At 34.3% G+C, this 27773-nt stretch overlaps 1 protein-coding gene across 9 annotated transcripts in view; it reads right to left on the minus strand.

Annotated features, from left to right (window-relative positions):
* Window positions 1-27773, minus strand: part of CTNNA3 (catenin alpha 3) — a 1779313-nt gene that overhangs the window by 565532 nt on the left and 1186008 nt on the right. For all 9 annotated transcript variants that reach the window (XM_021074380.1, XM_021074384.1, XM_021074383.1 and 6 more), the window contains one exon: window positions 14538-14694. In XM_021074380.1, the coding sequence (XP_020930039.1) occupies window positions 14538-14694 (157 nt within the window). The remainder of the gene's footprint in view (window positions 1-14537; window positions 14695-27773) is intronic.

Genomic DNA, 27773 nt, shown 5'->3' on the forward strand with positions numbered 1-27773 from the left:
TTTTTTTTAAAGAAATAGAAGAAGAGAATTAGAATTGTATCTACTGTAAACCAGAAGATATGGATAATAAAAGTCCAATAACAATTGGATCATCCTTGTGAGAAATCCATATATCAAAAAACTATGCTTATAGCTCTTTGTTCTGAGGGCCAATACCCAAATTTATGTCCTGCAACAGGATTTTAAATTCTTGCCTATAATAAAGTGATACTAACTGAGTGAAAAAAAAAAGTGAATTTGTGATGTTTTATTACCAGTGAGTACAACCTATGTTTAGCTCCCCAACACATTATTCTTAGTCCTGTTTGCTAAATAAGTGATATTCTGACAATAATAAAATATTCTCAATTTTAATTAACTTTATTTAAAAAGCAGAAGAGAACAGTAAGGAACCTACACAAAACACCTTTTTTTATATTTTCAGAAGAGGAAAATGCTGATCTTTCAATGGAATCATAATAAATATTTGCTTCCTTATAACTTCTTACATATGTCACTGGCAGACAAAATGCATTTTTACTTACTAGTTAAAATTATGACAATTCAATAACACTTAGCCAAATGACATTAACGATGTGGCAAAAGTACAGGCTTTTCATTTTGTTTCAGATATTTTTTCCAAGGCATGTTAGTTCCCTCCTCTACTGTCGGGGCAATCATTTAGGTTTAGTGTTATAAAATGTTTGAAAGACATCTAAATTCCACATTTTCTATCACTTATTAGTGCCTAATTAAGCAGAATAAAATTAAGTTCAGTGAATTATAAGACCAAAATTAAAATTCATCAGATTTTACATCAGGAAATAAAGATCTTGGCATATAAACCTTTAGCCCTGCAGGAAATGAGCTTCATCTTTTCCACTGGTGAAAGGTACAGAGTGATCATTCTGTGCAATTACACAGCTAGACGAAGACTTGATTTGGATACAGTACTATTCCAAAAAGAAAATCACTTTGCATACCTATGCTTAATTTTTGCAGTTGCCTAAAATAGTTATGCTACATATATATTCTGGCTTTGCCCCAAAGCTTGTGTTGGGAGGCTCTGAAACATAAACAAAATGAAATCTGCCTTCAATCACTTGGAGGATACACCTATAGAAATCAGATGAGGTTATTAAGTAAAACATATTTAAACAAGTGTTAAATATCTGAAGTATATCAAACAGTGTGCAAGGTGCTGCAATGAAGGAAAACTGAACAATCTGTGCACATTCACAGTGTTTAGCTGCTTCTCTTTCTTTGACTTAATTTCTTACTAATCTGATTTTTGAGTAGTATTGTTTTGGAAGGTTTCTGTTGTTGTTGTTTACCTTTAAATTCTTCTCCAGAGTCTCACTAACTTCTGGTGAGGGAGAAAAGGATCTCATATTTCCTCTCAAACCATATTTAGTCTAGCTCAAATAGATATTTATTTTGCATTATCATGATCATACAAAATTGCCCTGAGGGTGTGGAGAAAAGGGAACTCACTTACACTGTTGGTGGGAATGTAAATTAGTGCAACCACTATGGAAAACAGTATGGAGATTCCTAAAAAATCCAAAAATAGAATTACCATATGATCCAGCAATTCCAGTCCTGGGCAACTATCTGGAGGAAACCATAACTCAAAAATATACATGTACACCAATGTTCATTGCAACATTATTTACAATAGCCAAGACATAGAAGTAACCTAAATGTCTACAGACAGAAAATCGATAAAGAAGTGGCATCTATCTATCTATTTATATAACTCAGCCATAAAAAAGAATGAAATAATGGTATTTGTAGCAACATGGATGGACCTAGAAATTATTATGCTAAGTGAAGCTAGTTAAACAGTGAGAGACAAATATAATATGCTATCATTTACATATGGAATCTAAAAAAGGATACAAATGAACTTATTTGCACGATAGAAGTAGAAGCAGCCTCATAGACTTTGAAAAACTTATGGTTACCAAAGGGGACAGATTGGAGGCGAGGGATGGACTGGGGCTTTGAGATGGAAATGTTCTAAAATTAGGTTGTGGTGATGGTTGTACAACTATAAATATAATAAAATTTATTGAATAAAACAATTGCCCAGCTGTGTCTACATAGACAACTAAAGATTTATAGAGGAAGCAACTTGGGCTTTTGTTAATTATTTCTCTCAAAAGCTGAATAAGTAACAAGAGTTAGGCTTAAGAGTTAGGTATGTCTTTCTCCCTGATTCAAGAAAGTTCTAGATGGGAAAACTCAGAATTATGGTCTAAACATCACCTCCATATCTTGACATTAAAAGAAAATAGGCAAAACTATTTTGAAAAGATAATTTTTAATAAAGAATAATTGTCTAACCTGTCTAGCAGATACCTAAAAGGAACAGTTAATATTTATTGTCTTAGAAATTTTGAGCAATCCAGGAATTCTCTGTGACAGGTTCTTTTATATTAAATGTGATCCTACTAGCCAAATTCATTTTAGGGGGAAGCAATAAATAAGAAATATCTATGGAACTTTTAGAGTTCTTGGGCTAAATGACTTCATACATATTAATAATAGCATTTCTTAAGAAAAACAAAAATTAAAAAAGCCATGCACCAAAGTAAACATATACATACACACTATGGAATAGCTATTAGAACCATATAAATATTGATACATAAATTATAAATTTATGTATTTAAACAGTGACAGTGTAAATGTGTTATCATATTTTAAAAATAAAGTACTTTTAATACAGCCACCACACATTTCTTGCTAAATATAATAGTCAAAAAGTAATAAAAACATACTGATCTATAATTTTAGAATAAGTTTCCATTGTTCCTTAGCAGGTTTTTATACTTTGAAAATGATGTTAACTAAAAATGCAGTAGTTTGTGACAACTAAATTTTTTTTAATAACTAGATTTTATAACATAATTCACAAAGAGTCACAAGGCTGAATATTTCTGTCTCTATGAACTTCTGCATATAGTTAGGTGGAGAGGATTTATATGCAACTTATGAAAGCATAAAGAACATAGGTCATCATCAAGACGGTAGATGCAAATTTTCAAGAAGATTCTAAATAATGCCATGAGAATTTAAATATGGCTATAATATATTGAATTATTAAGATACACAGAAAGCATGCTTTTCATTCCTCCTATTCCCATTTTCTACATATAGTGTGAGTTGTATCCAAAAAATTACATTTAATCTATGTAGGAAAGTTCCTGAAATTGACCAAATTGAAAAGGCTATGGGGGAGTTTCTGTTGTGGCACAGTGAAAGGAATCTGACTGGGAATGATGAGGTTGCTTGTTGGATCTCTGGCCTCTCTCAGTGGGTTAAGTATCCGGCGTTGCCAAGAGCTGCGATGTAGTTCACAAAGTGCGCCTGTGTTGATGTTGCTGTGGTGTAGGCCAGGGGCTGTAGCTCCAATTAGACCCCACTTCCATATGTCACAGGTGTAGCCCTAAAAAAAAAAGCAAAAAAACTCCCTAACAAAGAAAAGGCTATGGGAGTATGCATGGTAATTGGCTTGGATTGAACTGAGTATTTAAAAGTAATACATCACAATTAAGTGTGAGGATTTTGGTAGTTTCAAGTCTTTCAATGTTTTTTGTTGTTGCTTATTCAGATTTTTAATAGCAATATTTAACTGGTACTGCATATGTATCATGAAAACCTGAAATTTCAGAGCCACTGATTCCCTCCAATAAAATCTGTGCTGCAGAGAGAAAAAAAAATTGTAAAATTATCTATAAATGGGTGTAAACTATGAATTTATTTGTAAATTAAATTTGGTTTTAAAAACTGTTACAGAGAACCAAAATGAAAACTGATTATTGTACATCTGTAATTATTATAGAGATGAATGAAATAATATTGTAGTGAACCTGGATTATGCTTTGAATGCTTTTGAATTATAAATCCTTAAAATGGAACCAAGCAGAACCCTGTATACCCCCCCACAAGTACAAAGGCCCCTCAATGCTTCCTGCCTTTTATTTATTTTTTTCTTTTTGGCCACCTTGCAGCATATGGAGCTCCCAGGCCAGGGATCAGATCTGAGCCACAGTTGTGACCTCCACTTCAACTGTGGTAATGCTGGATCCTTAACCCACTTTGCCAGGCTGGGATTGAACCTGTGTCCCAGTGCTCCAGAAACTCTGCAGATCCTCTATGTACTATAGCAGGAAATCCTCTCCTGCTCTTTATTTATAGAAAAGCTGAATTCTCCCAGGCCTCCCTGAGTCAGAAAGTGGAGACTCAAGCAGATAATGATTAGGACAACAGAGTCATAAACTCAATATCTGATGCACATTTCTGAATTATTTTTCAAATATCTGTAACTGCAACCAGAGGAAAAAAAGCTAACTATATGATGACCTGACCGCAGCCATGATATAAACTGCTCCACCTTGAGCAGTACTGAATCTATGACTAGCACAATTCCAAGAACCAGACTTAAAAGAATGGGATTAATGCTACTACTCATAATAATCTATATCTTTGTGTGCATCAAAATAATTGCAGCTTGTTCTTCCCATGTATGTAAATAGGCAATTACAAGTATCAGTAAAGAGATGCTAAAGACTCACATCAACATCTTTCCCTCTGAGAATACAGTACCCTATGTAATCATGAAGAAGTTACAGAAGATAGACTTTTGTCCCTAATCCCATAGAAATTAAGTGATGTTCTGTCAAGTGGGGATTGTGAGCAGCTCTTTGCAGGAAACTACCCTCAGTAGGAAGCCCCTTTCCTTGTCACTTTAGCAAAGCTATATTGTAACTAACTTTTAACCAAACACCCCCATGCTCTACTCATCTCCCACCCACCCACACACTTCAGGTCTTTTAATCACATAATACCTTGCTTAACATATCAGTTCTCTCCATATAAATCAAAGAAGGCATGAAGAATAAGTAATTAACAGATGACCAGTTCTCTTCCCTAGTTTCTGCTTCAATGATCTTCTGAACAAACTGTGTGACCAAACTGGGTGAATATGATGACACCTATTGGAAGAGTCAAAGAGCCTACACACAGTGGGGGATGGCAATGACGATGACTCCGTATTTCAATGATTAACTGAGATGACTTCCCTGTTTCCCTTTATAAGCATTCACGGCTGTGCAGAATCTTCAGAGGTGGTTTGGGGGGAAGCTGAGGGCACCATCTCCCCAGATTGCCAACATTCTGATTAAAAGCAACTTTGCCTTCTACCAACATTTATTTTTCTCTCAAGTATCATTTTTTTGAATGGTGAGCAGCTGGACCTGATTCAGTAACAATAATAAGCTACTAAATGTTAATATGAAAAGTAATATCATAAATTCAGGCAACAATAAAAAATGATGAGGTTTCAAAGACTGGCTATCATACAGTTCCTTTGCTTATAGAAAGATAATCTAGGGACTTTCCCAAGAATTTTACCAGATTATAATTGACTTTTGAGGGCTTGTTTCTGCCATTAGACTACAGATCCCCTGTGAATAAGTCTAATGTGTATTATTTACCACTATAACTCTAAGGTGATAGAAACTGATCAATAAATGATCAACTTATCAATACCAAAGTGTTCCTTGGGTACTTGCTTCAAGAACATTCATTCTTCCATTACTTACCATCACAATTGCTAAAAAGACAGTAACACAGAATATCATTTAAAGCCTGTCATGCTCCTGTGGGAAAATTTTCAGCTTTAGCTTTGAGTTTTATATACCCAAAGTGAAAAGTTTCTATTGCCTGAGGCAGGTTCTGATTATTTTGATGCCCTAGATTTCCTAGTCCAATAGAAAGAAACTGTGTCATGCAGATATGCTTATTAGGAGGCAAGAACTTTCATCGAAAGCCTTAGCAAAGGGAAAATTATAAAATCCTAGGAAAGGTTACAAAGGAGACTTTAATTATACATATAATAACAAGTGTGACAAAAGTTAAGGCTATAAAGCTTTATGGTAAAATTATAATGTTTACCATTCTATACTCTCTAGTCTTTAATGGATGCTTGAATGTTGCACAATAAAAATATTTTTAAACATCTAGCCATCCTTTCCCCACCTTCACCCACAAAACAAATGTTTAAAATGACATAAAATCTCATAAGATATCATTCCATCAGAGACTGACACTGGGTGATAAAGGTTTAGGTATTTTTCACCTTCACAAAGCATTTTCTTAAGCTGTATTACTGAGATTCACAAGCAAGCTCAATAATACTGACTGATCATTATTTTTTGACTTTCAGGTGCTGATATGGCTGGCCTGGGAAGACCTTGTTACTCCAGGCACACAGTCCACCATGCTGCCTGCTTTTATATGTTGCTATTTACTTCTCCTGCCCATTCTAACATTTTTATTATAGAAGTATAAGAAATGTAGAAATTGTAATAAAATATAGAAAATAATCTACCTTAGAAAATAATAGAGTCTGATTGTCATCAGACTTTATTCTCATCTCTTTTTTAAATTAATTTGGGGGGACTGTACCTGGGGCATATGGAAGTTCCTGGGCTAGGGGTTGAATCAGAGCTGCAGCTGCCAGCCACAGCCACAGCAACTTGGGATCCAAGTTGCATCTGCGATGTATGCCACAGCTTGTACCAGATCCTTAACCCACTGAGAAAGGCCAGTGATCAAATCCACATCCTCATGGATACTAGTTGGGTTCTTAACCTGTAATCTACACCCACCTGGGTAGTAGGGGGCATGCTTTAATCCAGTTCTGGAGGAAGATATTTGGAAAGCATGTAGGGAACAATCAGCCTACTTTTTCTGCACCCTTTATCTCTAGTTGAAGTCTTTTCAGAATGCTCCAGAGCACCTCTTAGGGGAGTTTCTGCTGTGGCACAGTGAGTAAAGAACTGACTCAGCAGCTCCAGTCACCATGGAGGTGTGAGTTTGATCCCCAGCCCAGTGCAGTGGGTTAAACAATCTGGGGTTGCCTCAGCTGAGGTGTAAGTTGCAGCTATGGCTCAGATTCAGTCATTGGCCTAGGAACTTCCATACATTGAGGGAGCAGCCAGAAAAAAAAAACATAATACAAATTTAAAAAAGAGTACCTCTTGGACTCATTAGCTATGGTGGGGGTCAGGAGTGGGTGTTGTATGACAAACTTCCCTTCTAATATCTTGTCTGACCTATAAAATGTCCATAGGATTTAACATATCAAGAATTTTTTTATCATCCATATTACACTGATCAAATGCATGTGCTTAGAGTTGAAACACTGCCCAGAAATAATGAAATTATGAGACTCACTTTGATTCTCTTCTTTGTTAAAATTTTCTGTCAATGTGTCTGGCTATGGCAAATGATATGGTTATTAATAATGTACATATACTCACTAGACAATTTTAAGCAAATCCTTTATTAAAGATCTGTTTCATCAGAGCCCTTATAAGTACATAGCTGGTGCATCTGTAGAACTTGGGAAATTTTTTTATCTGTTCATATAAATTTAAAATGTAAGCCCTTTCTGCTGTTTATTTCATCAGCAATATTATTGATGATTCCTAGAGCTCTATCTTAAAGTTCTGGTAAAAATTCTAAAATCTGACTGATTTTGAGAAAATCAAAAAAAAAATAACTTCTAATTATGACTTTCCTAAAGATCTAATTTATAATATTTAAATAGTGATCCTGCAGTATACTTAACTGTTGATTCAAATGAGAGCATTTTGAGTGAATTTGTCTGTTAGTCCATGGAATCATTACGCTAAGTTCCAGTTCACATGCCCAAACTACCCTTCAGTCATCTAATTTCAGGCAGTAATTCAAAACATAACTATTGCCAGAGCAATAATGGATTATTTGGTGGGAGCCCTTATTCAGTTATTTTTAAAAGCACACTTTCTCCCTGACTTCCCATGACTTATATAAAGCCGTGTGTATAATTTTTCTGAGTTTTTACAGTGCCTGAGCTATATACCATCACATGAAAATGTAATCACAGAGGACCCAGAGGAAAACACCTATAACCACAAGAATACTGTCTCTATTTTAGCCAGTGGTTTTTAGCCCACGGTTTAGAATAGCCTGGCTCCAAGTCGTCACTGGACTATTCTGATGAGGAGTATGTATATATATATATATATATATGTAATGTATGTACTTATTTGCTGTACCATGGCATGAAGCAGGGATCAAATCCTCACCATGGCTAGTGATCCTAGCCACAGCTAGTGATCCTAGCCACAGCAGTGACAATGCTGGATCCTTAACTGCTGGGCCATCAGGGAACACCAAGGAGGAGCTTATTTTCTCCTTAATGCACACCTGGTTATTCAGCCTTAGCTAGGTGTAAGTCATCAGTCTGGCTCTGACCTCATCTTCCTATTGTTATGTAGATGTATGTGTCAGTCTTATGTTTTCATTTCTTGGAGGCAGGGTAAAGAGAGTGAAGGAACAGTTGGGCTTACTTTATTTTCACTTTTAAGAGCAATTAAAGTATTATTTAGCACTATACTGTGTACTTCTATAAGAACATTTTTCAGCATCTAGAGTTAGTGTTCTGAAATACTAAAGATACTGACAAAATTTTAGACAATTTACATTTACAGATGTTCACAGCTGCATGTAATGTCACTTGTTGACTTTTTGAGTCCAGTACAAATCCAGATGTACCTTCTGTTCCTATAATACTAGCCAACTTGCTATTCCTCAAACCAATTATGCACTTTCACATGCTTTTCTCTCTTTCTGGTATATTATTTCAAGGTTTGATTCAACAATTAAGCTCAACCACTATCTCCTTAAAAATGCTTCCCTCAATAGCTTGACACTCCAGCAGCATTACTCACGGGGCATTTTGTTTATATGACTATTATAACCCTTCAGAATCTGTCTTATATACACTAGATTATGAGTTCCCTGGAAGCAAACATTGTGCCTTTTCCTTCTTTGAATCCTCCTCCATTTCCCAGCATACTGCCTTGTACATAGTCGATATTCAATACACTTTTATCAAAATTCATTTTTATAGAATATAACTTTAAATTTCAGTTTAAAAAAATGTATTTTATGTGTTGGTGCCTTTAATCAATTAAAATTTCAAGTAGATATATGTTGAAGAGATATGTAAGAGAATGTATGATAATAGATATGTGGTTATAATATATTACATAATTTATAATTGCATAGATATGCACTAGGGGTCATTTTTTTATCCCAACACCTATTCCATAAACATTATATGAGATTTATTTAGGGCTTAATTTGTGTGCAATTAATTTAAAATTTGGATCTTGATACTATTATTATGTATTTACATAGTATTAACTTATGAAGGGAAAGAAAATCTATTTTTATTTTCTTTGTCAGATGATTCAGATACAACTTTGTAAAAGCCAAAGATCAAGTTAACAACAATTTCATGAACACAGAGGCCTTTGTTAGGGCATTTTTTTATGGCAATATCAGAATTATATTTGTGTCACTAAGTCAAGGTCATAGAACATTCTAATGATTAATGCTTAAAGTTACTTCTCATAATTTGAATATTTTTTAAAATATTCATTGTAAGGCGGAACACATTTAATGAAAGCTTAAGATATAAATCCCCCAAATTAATCTTGTACAAAATAGAAAAGGAAATAAATACTTTTATTTTCATTAGGCAAATACCTATTGAGGAACTTCAAGCAAAACTTTGGAAGCAGGAGGGTCAATTAGAAAGATTGCATGACAATTCAAGTAAGAGATAGTGGCTTGAACTGAAATGATAGCAATGGACACAGAGAAAAATAGACACATCATAGAGAAATGCAGGCCATGGAATAAGGAAAATCTTCAAGCATCCTCCAATGCTATAATACACTGAAACTCAATATAATGTTATCTTTAAAATGAGAAAACCTTTTACAGTAAAGGAGCAATAGTGCTAATTATATTCAGCAAGTGGCCAATCTCTCATTTAGGAAATTCCAAACCATTGTCAGTGGCTTCCTCCATTCCTCTTGTGGTTCCCTCTCTCCAATAATCTCCATCATCACACCTCTCTTCAAAGTTATCTATTCCACTAACTTTTACTCATTGTTTAATCTCCAGGACCTTTCCTGAGGTTTAGCACTTAAAATTATACAATAAGTATTTAATGAATGAATGAAAGAATAAGTGAAACACAGGTAACTTAATCAACTCTTAGTTATTGTTCAGTAGCTCTTATGGTTCAAGTCATTCCCTTCTCTATTAAGGTTTAATTCTAAATTCAATTCCTTGGGATTATAGCTCACTAAGAGTCAATTAATGATCTAGTTCAAAAAGTTGATCCATGTGTTAATATGTTTCCTCTTCCAAATTTGTCTTTTAAAGATCTTAAATATTTCTCTATGTACATGGATAACTAATACTGGGGATTCCAGCCACAACAGTAGGCTGGAAAAATAGAGTTCTCAAATCTTATCACATATACACATCTTCAATCTATACATAAGACAGACCTTGTTGTCAAAGGATCTGTAGACCAGCTACTTTCTGACAGGTGTTTTGCTGTATTTATTTTCAGATAGGGACAAAAAAGAACAGTGAGTGGTATGGGGATAAGTCCTTCAGTCAGTGATAAGACAAAAAGTTTGGGGACCAATGCATTTTGGAGGTTTTTTCTAATTACTTGCCAGATGACACTGACAGTATTACATAAATAACATTAAACTAAAAAGAGCCTCTTTTGGACAACAAAATGTCAGAGAACAGTTTGCCAAACAAACTCTGCTTTGGGAAGTAGGTTTGGTTCACTGTTCATTTTATTTTTACACATAAAAGTTTCAAATACAAAATAAATGTGTGAGGTAGCTATATTCCTTATGATTTTCAAGAAAGAACTGATTGCACTTATGTTTGGAATAGTCTACATAGAGCAGGAAACAAATGACTTTTGAAAATTGGTATTTTGACTTCTGTATCATGAGAATGTTGATGATTATATTTAAAATCACTAATGATATATATATATATATATATATATATATATTTGGAAATATGATAAATAAGACATTTGTTATTAGACAATGCCATTATTCCAAGAGCTACTAGTCAATATTAGATGATCTAATCATGCTAAAACTTTATGAAAGGCAAACATTTTACTAATGTGATCCCTACCTTTGCTAATGACAAGAAAATAACAAAGTCCCAGAATATTTTCTCACTGATTTTAGGCTTTAATTTTTGTTTATATTTCAATATGGAGAACTGATGTTCTGAGAATCCACAAATTTTCACAATTGACTCAGGGCAAAGTGAAAAACTTTTCAAGACCCCTATTTTTATCCTTATACAAAAAAAAAAAAAATGATCACGCTATCAACTACTGAAAGAAGCCCAAGACAAAGATGAAATGTTTTTAAGAAATGTGAAAGCATAATACTCTCAAGGCAATCCATAATTCTGTTATCCTATGAACTAACTTGTCAGTCATTCACCCTGGCAAACAGAGAAACTAGAAGCCTGCAAATCCAAGTAGCATATTCTAAAAAAAAAAATATTGTAAAGTAGTACCAGAGATGAAGTTCACTGCTGATCATGCATGTAATTTATAAGAAAATATGTCCCACACAAAAGGTGCCAGATTGTGATCATGGTTAGCTATCTGAGAATAAGTAATCTATCTATTGGCTGGACTTTGGACTTCTGGTCTGGTATGAAAAAGATGTACAGGGCCAGACAGATTATTTCTCATCTATTTGACTGGGAAGATTCTGAGAGGAGAAGCCATTATCTATGGGAACAGATGTTGAAAAGTTACGATGTAATAAGGAAACATCACTGGAGCTCATTCTAACTTATCAGAGGGTCAGTTTACGATGATACAGAAACTTGATAAAGCAGTGGATGCCATTAAAGTTTTTAGGCAAACACATTTTTTTTTCTCTAGTCAACAGCTATTTCCCATTCGTTTCTATGGATATAATCTCTGATTTTGTTCATATAGTAAGTGACTAGTCAGAAGGGTTGAATTTTAATTGGTTTAAGCCCATTGGTCTGCAAGGATAAGTTTATATTGGTTCACAAGTCCCAATTCAGGGTTCAGTGGTAGCTGGAAATCTGCCAGAGTTGGGATGTTTATATCAGAGAAGTCAGCAAGTGCTACAAATTATGACTACTATTCTCTCTGGCCCTGGTTACTTGATAACCACTTATCAGCACTCTAAGCCCAATTCCTTTTGCCATCAATTGGTCCAGGAATAAGTACAGGACCAAATTCTGATCATGACAAGAGAAAAAAATCTGATGGGAGGCATCAGGGAAAGACTTCCTCCTTGATAAGGTAAAGCCTTGCTGTCTTAAGTGATATTGTGTAATGCTTTGAGATGCAACCATGAGGAAAGGTCAATAGAAATCCAGAGATGTCTACATAGGTCATTAAGAAACAACAATCAACCTGGCAACCAAAGGGCAAGAAAGTAAGAACAGTACACTCCAGATATAGACAATCATGGAGTTCACTGTTAGTAGAGAATTTAAAAACAATAATGAAACACATTAAATATTAATCCACTTTTATTACTACCCTGTAGTGGCAATGCTAAAATGTTAGTGATAAGATAATTCTCCTCACATATAGGAACTCTTCCTATCCAAGTCTTCTGGTGTGATAGGGCTCATATGTCTAGAATCAACTATCTTAAACATCTAGTCACGTAAGATAATTAAAAGGTTTTGTTATCTATGCAACTTTCATATGAGTTTTCTTTTACATGCAAGCAAAACATTCTTAAGTGCCAGTTTTTCACAGAAAGTAACAGACTCAGAAGTTTGCTAGATCAGGTTCATCTAGCACTAAAAAGAAAACCATGAGCTCCTGCTCTAAGTACTCACATTGTAGCTTAGATCCCAGGCTCCTCACAGCTCTAAACATGTAAGGTCTGGCCAATTATACCTCTTGTAGTTGTATGCCGAGGAGATTCCCCCTACTATGTGATCAGCTTGCTTATAACAAACTAGCTTTATATCAAGTGTTAACAGGTTTCTTTGCCTTGTAACCAAAAGAACCAACTAAGAAAGAGAACCTAGCATTTAACAACTAAATTACAAGACTGACATAATATATTTACTGGATTCACCTTGCAAAGTCTATACTAAGAAGATAGCAAACAGATAAAAATATGCTTAACACAGCATTGCCTATAATAGTTAAAAATTATCTAAATGATAATGAAAGAAGAGAAGATGAATGATTTTTTGAAAGAAAATATAATAATCGGGAAAATTCAGCCAACTATTACATGTAAAAAGCAATATTTGAGACAATTATTTTAAAACATAAATTTATATATACATATATATAAATATACTCAATGGAAATAAATTATATATAATGGTATCAAGGGATATTAATATTTCTCCTGTTCATTTTCTTTTATTTTCAAAGTTTTAGCTCTAAAGAGATAAAGCAATTTTAAAATAGTTAATGAGTACATATTTTCTTTTCATTAGAGTGTTTTGAAAATACATTAGGTTTCTGAAACTATTATTCAGGATGAGAAAGTATACATTTATGAAAGTAATGAAATCAATAGGGTAGACAAATATACAATCAGAAAATTTTCAAAAAGATAAAGTGATGCTGAATATCCATGGGAATTTGTATTTTCTAAAAAAATGAATCTTATTATATTCCAAGGAAATCTCTCTCTCAGAAAAAAAGTATATAATTTAAAGGAGAAGCTTAATTGTTAAAAGAATTAAAAAGTGCTTAGTTTTGGAGTTCTTATTATGGCACAGTGGGTTAAGAATCCAACTGCAGCAGCTCAGGTCACTGTGTAGGTGTGGGTTCAGTGCCCAACCCAGCTCAGTGGGTTAAAGGATCCAGAGTTGCCACAGCTATGGCAAAGGTTGCAGCTGCAGCTTGGATTCAACTCCTGGCGTGGGAACTTCCATATGCCACGGGTGTAGCCATAAAAATTAAAATTAAAAAAAAGTATTTACTTCTTTGCTTTCACAACACTATAATCAAAATTCGAGTTATGTTCTGAGGATATGACTTTAAGAGAATAATTCTATAGTCTTGCGGGCTGCTCTTATAAAATGTGATGAAAGAATCATCTGGGTTAGACATGTCATCTCAAACCTGTCTCTTATTGATGTAGCTAGATTTTTAGACTTATTTGATTTCAGATCATCACTATTAAAATACACATAATTGTAGTTGAAGTACATATTATATTTCAAATCAATGCAGAGTTTTCCCATAAATGTATATTGTTTTTCTGAGTGGAGAAAAATTTGGTTGGAAAAAAAGTACAGCAAAATAAATAGACATAAGTATATTAAAGTGGGGAAAATGACAATTCATTTGAAAATCCAGGACATGCCTGAGATTTTCAGCTACTATTTTCGATCACGCTTCACCCGTGAATAGCAATTTCTTCTAGAAATAGTGTGCTGAATTGTATGGATTACAAGGCATGAGGTTCATTATCCTGGAGTCGATCATATGTAGCAGCACTTTGCTTCCAGAAAGGCTCTTGTTTCTAAAGAGTCTCATAATATTTCCTAAGATTAATTATATTTAACATTATCCTAGTTCAGAAAAAAGAGCAAATGTGTATATTAAAAGATTAAACACATACCAGACACAGCAAGGAAGTCATCAATGCTTGTAATGTCATCAACAGCTTCAGTGAGGACATGGATATGATTCTCCCATGTGCGCTTGTACATTTCCATGGTTTTTTTGACCACTTGACTTTTGGGCCTTGCAGCCAAAGCAAGGGCAGCATTAATAATCTGTGAAGGTATAGAATGTTCACATAGTGATTTATTTGGGAATAGTTACCATAGGTATCCTTTAAAAAAAAGATATGTTCATCGTTAACAACACGTAAAATGCCCCCATGGATAACTCCTTTGCTTTCGGTAATAATTTTATTTTTGGTTAATAATTTAGTTAATTTTAGAACTGTTTATTAAGCATCAATGCAGTAAGAACTATAAGAGATACAAAGATAATTGGTATCTACCTTTAAGTAGGTTGTATATTACTTCATGGGAAGGGCAACATGTAACTGTAGCTCAGTTTGGTATGCAATACATACCATAATGACAAATAAGGATGGATAGTCTTTAGAGAGCAGAGAGATCACCTTCAACAGAAGTTCTAAGAAAAATTTTCAGGAAAGAGTAACATTTAACAGATCATTTGGATTTGCATTGTGCAAGTAGGTAACAAATGCCCCACTATATGCAAATTATAATAGCAGCTTTGATTTCATGAGGACTTGAAGAATTTTACCAGTAGATATTCATTATCTACCCATTCATTTTTTTATGCATCCATTCACCATACAATATTTCAAATATATTCTGAGTGGGTCTTTTTTGTTTCTTTTCTTTTCTTTCTCTTTTCTTTCTCTTTTTTTTCTTTTTCTTTTTTTTTTAATATACCAAGGACTGCTCTTGGTTTTAGGACTATAGCAATGATCAAGAGAGAAAAAATTCAGTGTCTTCACAGAGCTTACATTCCAGTTAGGGGAGACAGGCAGTTAGCAGGTTAAATATCTGTTTGATGATGGTTCTAAGAACCAAGGAGAAAAAACAGAGGAGAGATGGAGGGTAAGGAGTAGAATGATAGTGAGGGATGGGGAGTTTGCAATTTTGGCAAGGTTCTCACATTGAAATGGAGTAAAATAATGAATGGGAAACAGTTTGGGGACGGAGAAGTGGCAATACCCGAAAGGTGACAAAACAGGGGAAATGCCATGAAAATGATGAGTAGTCTCACCTAGAGCCTGCATGTATAAGAAGCCCTTGACTGCTCAGAACTGTGGCCTTATTTGAAAGGTACTGGGGAGCCATTTTAACTTTGGAGTGATTTGCTTAGAGCTATACTTTAGAAAAATTAATTTGGAAAAGGAAGCTATTGCAATGGGTAACAGGAGTAAGAAAGAGCTTCTGCTGAAAACGTGGAGGTAAATGAAAAAGTTTTGAAAGGACTTTCAGTAATTTAAAGGAAGATGAAGATAGATCAATCATTGCCAAAAATATCATGTAGATAATTAATCTGTGGAAAACAATGCTCAAGGACATGGAATTCTATCCATGAAACTATAGTAACAGCAGATTACACAACATGGTGAATGCCACTTCTAGCAAATATGCTAGAGCTGAAAGTTAGATAATCTATGCGACAAGTAACATTGGTTTCCTCAGTGTGGTAGAATTTCCAGTGCTTTTTATTTGATTTTGTATAACTTACTATTTTTAGGTTTTCTACAGTGAATATGTTTTAATTGTATATTCATAATATATGAATTTATTCTTCCAAGAAAGGTGAAATCTAAGGTCTTTCCATGAGTAATGAAGAGAAAGATTATGGTACTGACAGAAAATGAGCCATCCGAGAGTTAAAGAGTCAGTCAGAGTTGTAGAAGCAGATGTGTGCAACAGTTTTGGAGCACATTGTTAATGAATGCTATTAGATGTCAGCTTTCCTATTACAGAGGTTGGCTCTCCATAATCTTGGCTTTGTATACTCATCATCTAGTAGCCAAGCAGAGATGTGAAATTGGGACTCATAAAAAAGTTATCATTCATTTTGTCATTTATTTGTTCATGCATTGAAAGAAATTAATACTGTGCAGCAGCAATGTGTCAGATTCTACAGTACATACTAAGGACAGGACAATGAAAAAGATTCTACCATAGTTTCTAAAACAGCCCATAATCTAGAAGGGGAGTTAGCCAAAAGCCAGGAAATTACAGCATTCCAGTGATTCTCAGACTTTAGGCTGTATCAGAATCACCTTGGAGGGCTTGTTAAAACAGATTCCTCGACCACACCCTGGAGTTTCTGATTCAGTTGGTGTTCTTTGGGGGCCTGAGAGTTTGCATTTCTAACACGTTCCCAGGTGATAGTGCTACTAATGGTCTGGGACTCCCATTTTGAGAACCACTGCAACATGTAAGTGCTCTAATGTCAGAGATATTGGAAGGGCAAGTGAAAGATGCCCTAAAACACATGGGAGAGGTACTCAGCTTCATTAAAAAAAGAGATGTTTCTAAGGACTGAATCTGTATAAGGTGATATCCATTTAGGAAAAGGCAATAACCTGAGCAATGATGACTTGGAAGCAAGGTAGAGCCTAACTCCACCTCCTGGGGAATGTTCACCAGAGAGGAGATGGTAATCAAGTTGCAAGAAAACCAAAGACAATGGAATGAGGGAGGAGAGAACACAATTTTGGAAAGTACCAACACGTATGAAGAAAAGATAACGTGCAAGTGATAAAAATGAGAGAAAGAATCATCACAGAGGTAGAGAGGTAAGGTATTAAAGAGTCAAGATGAGGAAGAAAATCTTTTCGAAAGGTCAAATGCTATAGGAGAGTTGAGAATAATAAGGACTTTTGGAAAACAGGACTCATTGGTATAGCAGAATATGGGATATAGGATTCAGATTTCACCAAAATATAATGGCAACAATAATAAGAATATTTCCTCCTCAGTGATCTAAAGGCTGTGCCTTACTCACATGACTTCAAATTATTGGGGGTAAAGGAGGGGAGAAAGTTGCTTGAAAAATCGTATGTTGATATTCTCTTATTTTTTTTTTTTGTTATGAAAGAGAAACACATTGAATTTTAAGGAAACAAACACTACCTTTAGAAGTAATAACTGCAGTATTCCTGGACTTTAGTTTTAGAATTTTATTAACCTACTAACTTACAAGGTATGTTTGTGTACACTGCAGAGGCTCTGGTTTCTAATGTTTCATCCTTCCTATAATTGAACAACTGTGCACACATGCGGTTATGCTGACATTATGTCTTCACACTCAGCATACTTTTAAAGTACTTGTGCAGATCCCTCAGTGGGGATATAGAATCATGAGTATAAGGCAGGTTATATTTCATAAGAACATTTTTAGTTCTGCGGCTAATCCAACTAATTTGACTCAACACTGCACACTATGAGAAAACTTTATCTACTTGACTCATGATATTCAGCTTAAATTGAAAAGCAGACAAAAGTGAGAAGATGAGCAAACCCTCTTTAAGGCAGAAGAAACCTTCATCCCAATGTCATACTCCTAGCATTTTAGATACATAGCTAGGCAGCAGGTGGAAACTATTCTTAAATCCTCTTCATGCAAGACTAAAGGTGATTGAAATCTGAAATGAATGATGTTGCTTTCAAAGGCATCTTTCTTTAGATTATGGTTGAGATATATCCATGTCAGAATCGCCCTTGACCCTGTGAATCACCTTCTCAGTCAGTTCTCTTATGAAATAGTATCTTAAAATTTAGAATCATGTTATGTCATAAAAGGATGATGTTCTCATCCACTTAGTTTCTCTATAAAAAGTGACATTACAAAATAAGTTATTGTTATTTGAGTCGATAAGCAGTATGCATCAGAAAGAAAGAAGGAAGGAAGAAAGATTAAAAATAAGAACATAAAGAAGAAAATGGGGAGTTTCCATTGTGTCTCAGCAGTTAAGAATCTGACATAATGTCCATGAGTAAGCAGGTTTGATCCCTGGCCGGTTCAATCCCTGTCCTCACTTGGTGGGTTAAGGATCCCACATTGCTGTGGCTGTGCCTGGCAGCTGCAGCTTTGATTCAACCCCTAGCCTGGGAACTTCCATATGCCATGGGTGTGGACCTAAAAAAAAGGAAGGCCCTACCAGTATTCCCATTTTACTGGTCAGACAATGAAGGAATAGAGAGATTGAATAATTTATGCAGTTATAAGAGAAATCTAGATTGTAAGGCAAGAGGCTTAAATTAGAGTTTCACCTTGCTCCAAACCAATTTTATGTACACAGAAGAGTCAAAGTAATTCTCACAGGACTCATTTTCTCAGAAATTACAGGCAAGTCTGCCCTGGGGTAGGGGTTGGGGGTCGTGTTTGAGTTAGCTGTTACCTTTCCGTTTCTTTCAGATTTGAACACAGACTTAATGCTATCATCAGATGTATGTACTTCTCCTGAAAGATTCCTGAAAACTGTTACTTTAAAAGAAATAAATCTACGTAATTTAATTTTCCTCAGAGATATTTCAGTATTGGCATTGATACAAACAATCTTAAAAATCATAGTTAATATAACAAAAGCACTTTGTGGATTAAAAACGATGAGTTATGTGTGAGTACCTATAGGTCTGATTACCTCAGTGTCATGGCATGTAGAGAAAATTAAAATAGCTAGATATATGATACCTCAAATACATCTAAGGTAGTATGTGAGAGGAATTTATAGGACACCCACTTTAATTGGTAACACTGTCATAATTTTGGAATCATAGCAACTACGGCAATGGCATCAAATTCAAGGCTCCAATTGTGTGCATTCTTTTCATACTTGCTTAAATCATGTTCTCCTACGAAATGTTTCTCACTTTCTATGTTGTTTTTTCTGCATTTCCTTTGTTTTTGATGACTTTTTCTTTTTGGTTTTATTTCATATTATACTTCATTTATGGGAACTTATCCTTGCATTTTAGAGTAAGCCATGTAATATTTGTCATCAAGAATCTCCATAATCACATCTTTATGTTAAATAATAAAAGTATTTGGAGGTTGGGGAGGGATGGTGCTGAAAAGACATAACTTGTCATGGAGCCTCATAGGTTTATAAATGATTAGATTGGATTCAACTTTGGCCTAACAATGTTGTAAACTCTTTCCTCCATGAAGGGATGATCCAAACACAGTATGTCTAGTCACATGAATTTTTTCATGAGGCTTTAACTTGCCTTTGGATACACATAGACAAGAAACTGAGATAACATACTCTAGGGCTGAAAAGGAATTGTTAAAAAGGGAGGGTGGCAAAGCTGATTTCTGGGAATAAATGGCATTCTATGAAAGTCTATACATTTCTTTTACATATATTCCAACATAAGGTTTTATATATCTTAATCCATACTGCTAAAAAAAGATGAAAATGCAACCTAGGATTACTTAGGTTATGGAAAATGTAATGCACCTTAGAAGGTCTTTAAAAGGCAATTATTTTACATGAAAATCAGAATACTGTTTTCTGGTCTCCTACACTATTAAGACAGTACAATCAAATAATAAATGAGCAAGAAAAAGAATATCAAATGAATCAGTTGGCATAAAATAACAATAAATAGGTTATATATTCATCTATAAAGACAAATGAAAATGGAATTTGGGGTATAAGCCCACATTTTAATACATCTCCATTATTAAAATTTTGTATGATTTTAGATCAATTTCTTACTCTTTGAGCCTCAATCCCTTATCTGTAGTGGTTATAAAAAATTACTTTTACAAAGGTTGTTGGAAGAATTAAATTAGGTTAACTAAATAAAACAACTAATACTCACTTAGCACAGACTTTGACATTTTATGAATGTTTGGCTCCATGAAGATAATTTTGGAAAAAATACAAAGAATACTTCAGGAATTTACTATATATACAAATACACAGACACACAAAATTTATAATTTTGATAGGTTCAACAATCATTGATAGGTTAATTATAAAAATGTCCCTTGGTTGAACAAACATAAATTTAAAAAAAAAAACAACTGTATCTACAGGAACACTATACTTTTATGATTTACCTGAAATATAAAAGTAAAATAACAGAAAATTTTCTTTAAAAAAGAAAAAAATTCTGAAACCAATATTGTATATTACAAATTAAAGTAATGGAAAATATTGATGAAAATGAAGAAACAACAGACTTTTTGATCCATTATAATCTACCACTCAAGTATTTAATACATTTAGAATTTGGAGTAAAAGAAATACCTATTATCTTTCAAATCATTTGTATTCAAGTGGAGGAATTAAAAGTGAATTTGATATCTTTGCCAAATAAATAAATCCCTTTTTTTTTTTGGAAAAAAAAAGGAATTTTATGTCAGATACATTACAAAGTTCCTTTTAATGAATCATCCAATTCCATATAAATATAAAAGAAATACCTATTATCTTTCAAATCATTTGTATTCAAGTGGAAGAATTAAAAGTGAATTGATATCTTGCAAATAAATAAATCCCTTTTTTTTTTTTGGAAAAAAAAAGGAATTTTATGTCAGATACATTACAAAGTTCCTTTTAATGAATCATCCAATTCCATATAAATATAAAGGCAAATGCTAGATTTTTTAATTGCCAAAATGTGTTTTATAATAAGAGGCTGGCAAAATTTAAAAAGAAAGAAAAAGCCTATATTTGCAATGTCTGAATGCTAGAGATTAGACATTTTCTGCACACATTTGGAATTTCAATTTGGTGTTACCTAAAACTATGAAGTGAAATGAGTTCATGCAACAAGAGGAAATTTAACTTTTTTAGTTGTCAAAGCATATTTGGTATTTATCTACTTTTTATGTAAAGTACCAAAAAATAGGACAAATTCAGAAAATACTTTAAGAGCGTTAAGGAATAAAGGTCATGTACACATATCTAATAAAGGCTAACAGATATATAAAATCTAGATCATATAAAGCATTTCCCTGAGCTCTCAAGATGTGTTAGGAAGATAAGTATATAAGGTATAGGGTATAAATTGCGTTAAAATGGTCAAGACAACTTTCTCTCTCTTTCTAATTGCTTTTGTCTGACTTTCTCTCTCCCTCTAATGGGTTCCTTGAAGAGAAAGTTCCTTAATGTCCTTGACCTACCATTTTGGTTTTCTTGGCAGTATGTCCATTGACACAAGCCTCCTCTATGTTATCATTATCTCCCAATGGGACAACTGAGGTAATTTTAACCTTGTTCAAAGCCACTCTCTACAAACTGATATTTCCAAATTACAAATTTCATGAAGTTCCCATCTTGCTTTTTATCTGAGGACAAATCCAAAAGTACTTACTTTGGCCTAAAGCCCTGACATATTTGACAAATTTTTTATGTTTCTAGCATCATTTACTATCAGTCCCCCTAAATTTCTACCTCTTTCTAGATAACTCTAATTCATCTAATAGAGCTCACATCAAGCATAACTTCCTCAGGGAAGCTGTATCAAATATCAGGTTTCTTGAATGTACACTCCCATAAAGCAATGTCCTTTTCCTCTTGAGTATTTATCTCACTATGTAATGGGATGCTCATTAGACTGAACATTGAGTTCATTTGATAAATGTATGATCTACACATCATTTTACAGAAAAATAATGTTTCAATGTTATTTCTCCAGGGCCTGTGGAAAGTGTCAAGTAGAACCCCCTTCCCATATAACTGAGGCTCCAGTCTACAGTTCCTTCTACTTGGTGGACCTACACATTTAATAAAGCCTTTTCCTGAGTGAATAAATGCATCCTTTTAATGAACTCTGGTACTAGTATATAAAGTGATTTTTTTAAATTTCATGGGTTTTCTTATAACTAAATACTAGAATCACAGGATAAAAATAGTGGCAATGATAAGGTCTGTATTCAACTAAAAAATGTGTTGATCAGATTTTTATATAAAGATATTTCAAGGCCCATGCCAAGTTGAGGAACATCTGTCAATGGACTGATCACCAGGATTTCCCTATGTATATACCCAGTGTCAATGTTAGCAATAATTAGAGTTAGGGAAAGGTAAATATTAAAATGGCATTTTCCCCATTGAACTGAGATCTCAAAGACTTTCCAGTTTTTTCTAGTTCTTCAGATTTGAATTATGCAGATAGAGGCCAGAAAAAGAAAAAAAGAAGGCATCCAAAATGGAAATTCAGTATTGTAGCAATTTTACCACACATTCAAGATAAGTAAGGGAGTGATCTATAATCTATTCAAATTTCCCTGAGACAATAAATATAAAATCTTTTATTACCAACGTGTAGATGGAAAAATAAAAATAAAATTAAGAAAAAATATTCAGAATGCACTAATAATGATCTACCAGAAAGAGAAGCCAAAAAAAAAAAATTCCTATTTAACATCACATCAGAAAGAGTAAAATACCTAGGAATAAACTTAACCAAGAAGGTGAAAGATCCATACTTGGAAACTATGAAACATGGATGAAGGAAACTGAAGATGATACAAAGAAATACAAAGATAACCCATGTCCTTGGGTTGGAAGAATTCATATTGCTAAAATTTCCATATGATCCAGAACAATCTATAGATTTAATGCCATCCCTATCAAAATACCCATGACATTTTTAAGAACAAGAACAAATATTCCTAAAATTGATATGGAACCACAAAAGACTCTGAATCATCAAAGCAATCTTGAGAAAAGGGGACAAACCTGAAGGTATCATGCTCCCTGACTTCAGGCTATACTATGAAGCTTACAGTAATCGAAACAACATGGTACTGGCACAACAGCAGACAGATAAATCAAAGGAACAGACTAGTGAGCCCAGAAATAAACTTACACACCTATGGTCAATTATTTAATCTACAACAAAGGAGCAAAAATATAATAGAGAAAAGATAGTCTCTTCAATAAGTGATCCTGGGAAAACTGGACAGCTATATTTAAAAGAATTAGAGTAAAACATTTTCTCACACCATATACAAAAAATACTCAAAATGGATTAAAGCCTCAAAGTAAAATCTGAAGCCATAAAATTTGTAGAAGAGAACACAGGGAGAATACTCTTTGACATAAATCATAGCAATTTTTTTTTTTTGTATCTGTTTCCTAAGTCAATAGAAATAAAAGCAAAAGTAAATAAATGGGACCTAATCAAACTTGAAAATGTTTGTACAGCAAAGGAAACCACTGACAAAATGAAAAGACAATATACTGAATGGAAGAAAATATTTGTAAATGATATGACTGATAAAGGGTTAATATCCAAAATGTATAAAAAGCTCATACAACACAATATCAAAAAAGCAACATAATTAAAAAATGGGCAGGAGTTCCTGTTGTGGCTCAGTGGTTAGCGAACCCTACTAGCATCCGTGAGGATACGGGTTCTATCCCTGGCCTCTCTCAGTGAGTTAAGGAGCCAGCATTGCTGTGAACTGGGGTGTAGGTTGCAGACATGGCTTGGATCATGCATTGCTGTGGCTGTGGTGTTGGTTGGCGGCTACAGCTCCGATTGGACTCCTAGCCTTGGAACCTCCACATGCCGCAGGTGCAGCCCTAAAAAGACAAAAAAGATAAAAAAAAAAATGGGCAGAGGACCTGAATAGACATTTTTCCAAAGAAGACATATGGAGATGGCTAACAGGTACATCAAAAGATGTTCAATATTGATAGTTATTAGAACAACTACAGGAGTTCCCATTGTGGCGCAGCAGAAACAAATCCAACTAGGAACCATGAGGTTGCAGGTTCGATCCCTGGCCTTGCTCAGTGGGTTAAGGATCCTTCATTGCCATGAGCTATGGTGTAGGTCACAGATGTGGCACAGATCTGTTGTTGCTGTGGCTGTGGCACAGGCCAGCAGGTGTAGCTCCAATTAGACCCCTAGCCTAGGCACCTCCACATGCCATGGGTTACAAACCTAAAAAGCAAAAAAAAAAAAAAAAAAAAAAAAAAAAAAAAAAAAAAACCAAACAGAAAAAACAAAACCCTACAAATTAAACAATAATCAGATATCACCTTGCACCTATCAGAATATCTACCATCAAAAAGAACACAAATAACAAATGTTGGCAAGGATGTGGCAAAAAGGGAACACTGTGCACTATTGGTGGGGATATAAATTGAAGTCACTTTGGAAAATGGTATGGAGATTCCTCAGAAAACTAAAAATAGAATCACTATACGATGAAGCAATTCCACTCCTGGGTATATTCATAAAAGTGAAAATACTAACTAAAAAGATACATGTACTCCAATATTCATAGTAGCATTATTTACAATAGCTAGCTTATGGAAGTAATCCAAGTTATCCAAGTAATCCAAGTGTCCATCAACAGATAAGTGGATGAAGATGTGTATATATATACATGTACATACACACACACAGTACGTTGTATACCATATATAATAAGTATAGTATATAAATATATATGTTTGCACACATAGAATGGAATATTATTCAGCCATAAAAAATGTGAAATTCTGCCAATTTCAACAATGTGGACGGACCTAGAGGGCATTATGCATAATAAAGTAAGTCAGAGAAAGACAAATGTTGTATATTATCACTTATATGTATAATCTGAAAAAAAAAATAAGCAAACAAATTCCCTGTGAATGAATTAGAATTGCCTTTCTTGAATTAGAAGATACATATAGTTTGGGCAACTCAATCTTTGTATCTTTTTTTTTAATCTGTCAAATTTGGAATACAATATCTAACCTATAGAATTATTTAGACCTCAATTGAAGAGCACATTATGAGTAACCTGAAAACATAAATGAGCTACATAAACTTAAGGTATTATTATACTCCCTAAAAATCCTGATTTTTTTAAGTCAGTAAGACTAAGAATTTGAGGATAAAGTCATTTTCATTCTAGAAACTGAATAAAAAATGATCATGTTTCCCCCTCAAGTAATTATAAGCATTATTGTTTAAAATTTACTACTATATTAGAGAAGACTACTTCTTGATCACTATAGATTGTAAAAGTTCTGGATGTTGATTTCACTCTCCGGGACCTGGAGTCCTTAATTGCTGAACATATTCACTGGTGCATGTGAACTACCACAGTAATGCACTATTTATTGGAATAATTACACACTGAAGAAGCAATGGCCTACATTCAGGAGAACTCTCTTTGTGAGGATGCTTCTTAAGTAAAACAAACAAACCATCAGAATTCTCAGCTATAAGCGAGTTGGTTGATAGATGGATATTACCCTAGGGAGACATGATGATACTCTACACTGGAAAATAGCCCCTCTTAATTGAATGCAGACCTGAAATTCTTAAGTTTAAAGGGCTATTTATTTTGTGCTCACCTTGCCTGAGCCATCACATGCATAGTCAAAGATAAATAAGGCTGTGTTTTTTAATTACAGACTTGAATACACTGGACTATGTATAGAACTCTGGATTAAAGTACTACTGCTTCCTGGGAATTGGACCTATGTAAATTAGACTGAGTAGCAGGACACAAAGCTTTGAACAGGAGGTAATTCTCTCTGGGGAAATATGGGTGACAAACTTACAATGGCTTTTAGCATCTGGCAGGGTCTATTTGAAGAGCCAATATCATTTCACATAATGGATGAGGAAGAACTGGATGGTCTGCATGATGTGGGCCAAGCATAATGTTTATGATGTTTGGTTTTTTTTTTTGACATAAAAGATGCTATGTTTCCTTTGATTTTCTAGCCTCATTTTCAGCCCTCAGTGGTGAGGAATGGGAGGGAGAGGTCTATATTTCTTCATCATCAGCTGAGGCTATAATAGCAACGAAAGCAAAATCTGAGGGACAATTAACATGCAAAATTCACAGAATTATGACCAATTGAATGTGAGGGATAAAAATTAAGGAGTCAAGGCTAGTTCCTAAGTCTCTTGCTTGAGTTACTCAACGGTGGTTCCAGTAATAAAAGAACAGAAGATATGATTTAGCAGAGAAAATTATAAATTGCAAAAGCTCAAGACTAAATTAAAAACAAAGCATCTCATGTGGAACACATTTTTTTTTTTTCTTTTTTATGGCCGCACCCACATACGGAAGAAGTTCCCACACTAGGGGTTGAATCAGAGCTACAGCTGCCAGCCTATGCCACAGCCACAGCAACAGGGGATCTGAGCCACCTATGTGACTACACCAGAGCTCACGGCAACACTGGACCCTTAACTTACTGAGTGGGGCCAGGGATCAAACTTGTATCCTCATGGATACTAGGTGGCTTTGTTTCTGCTGCACCACAATGCAAATTCCTAGAACACAATTTTTACCAAAAAAAAAAAAAAAAGACTTACAAGAAATTTAAAACTATGGATGGTTCATTTAGTTGTATTTGGTGAGGGTTTTTTCTTTTATAGAAATCATTTTCACTTTCCAAAAGCATGAGTTGTTTCTTTGAATTGACAAATAGGTATAAAAACAAGTTTGCAACACATGTGTATAAGTAGAAATCAGCTTACATATTCTGATCTGATCCTTAACTTATGCAAATCACAGAAATGAATGGTCAACAATAATGGAGAACAGTATTGAGATCACAGTGACAAAGACCAGACCACATCTTTGTGTCAGAGGGCATGGAATTCACTAACTTTCAAGGTTAAATATTTCTGAATGTAAGACAAAGTAGATGAAAATACAGAACCCAATCCTTACAAGGGTTTAATTCATTGGAACATCTAGCCTTGAAAGTCAGACTTTTCTTAGTTTATCAATAGTCATTGTAAGATTAAACTCAAGACATACTTTTGTGGCCCCATTCATTGCCCTTTTCAGAGTATTTGAAAAATGGAGTATTTTCTATGATGTTATTAAAGTCAGCAAAAAAAGGGTTAATATTCTCTTCAAAGCAGAAAAAATAAAGAGGAGTACCATGTTCTCAGGTCTTTCTATAAGATTAATTTATTGTACTGAAAGAGTCAAAGGAAAGGTAACTTTCAGAGCATATCATAGAGTCCCCCCTACCCCTGGCCCGACCAGCACAAGGATTGATAACCAGCTTCTCAGGAGGTCAATCCTATTTCTGGAGAAAACTATAATTCAAAAAGATATATAGATGTTTTCCTAACATTAGAGAACATGCTCTTTCTTACAGATCATCCCCGAAGTGTAGGAACACACCCATGGTCTCATTGCCTCTAGATAGTAAATTCCTCACTAGCTACTCTGTAGTAACACATTTGAATTTTTCCCTAAGCAGACCAGGGCAGTTTTTCAGCTCAGTGATTTAAGCAAGAGCTTTGTCATAAAAGTCCTCAGAAGTCCCTCTTGCACCACTTTCAAGGCAGTGGCCTTAGAATTGTTACGGTAATTCACCTCATTAGACTTAGCATGGCAG

The sequence above is a fragment of the Sus scrofa genome, chromosome 14, assembly GCF_000003025.6.
Source record: "Sus scrofa isolate TJ Tabasco breed Duroc chromosome 14, Sscrofa11.1, whole genome shotgun sequence".
Lineage (NCBI taxonomy): Eukaryota > Metazoa > Chordata > Mammalia > Artiodactyla > Suidae > Sus > Sus scrofa.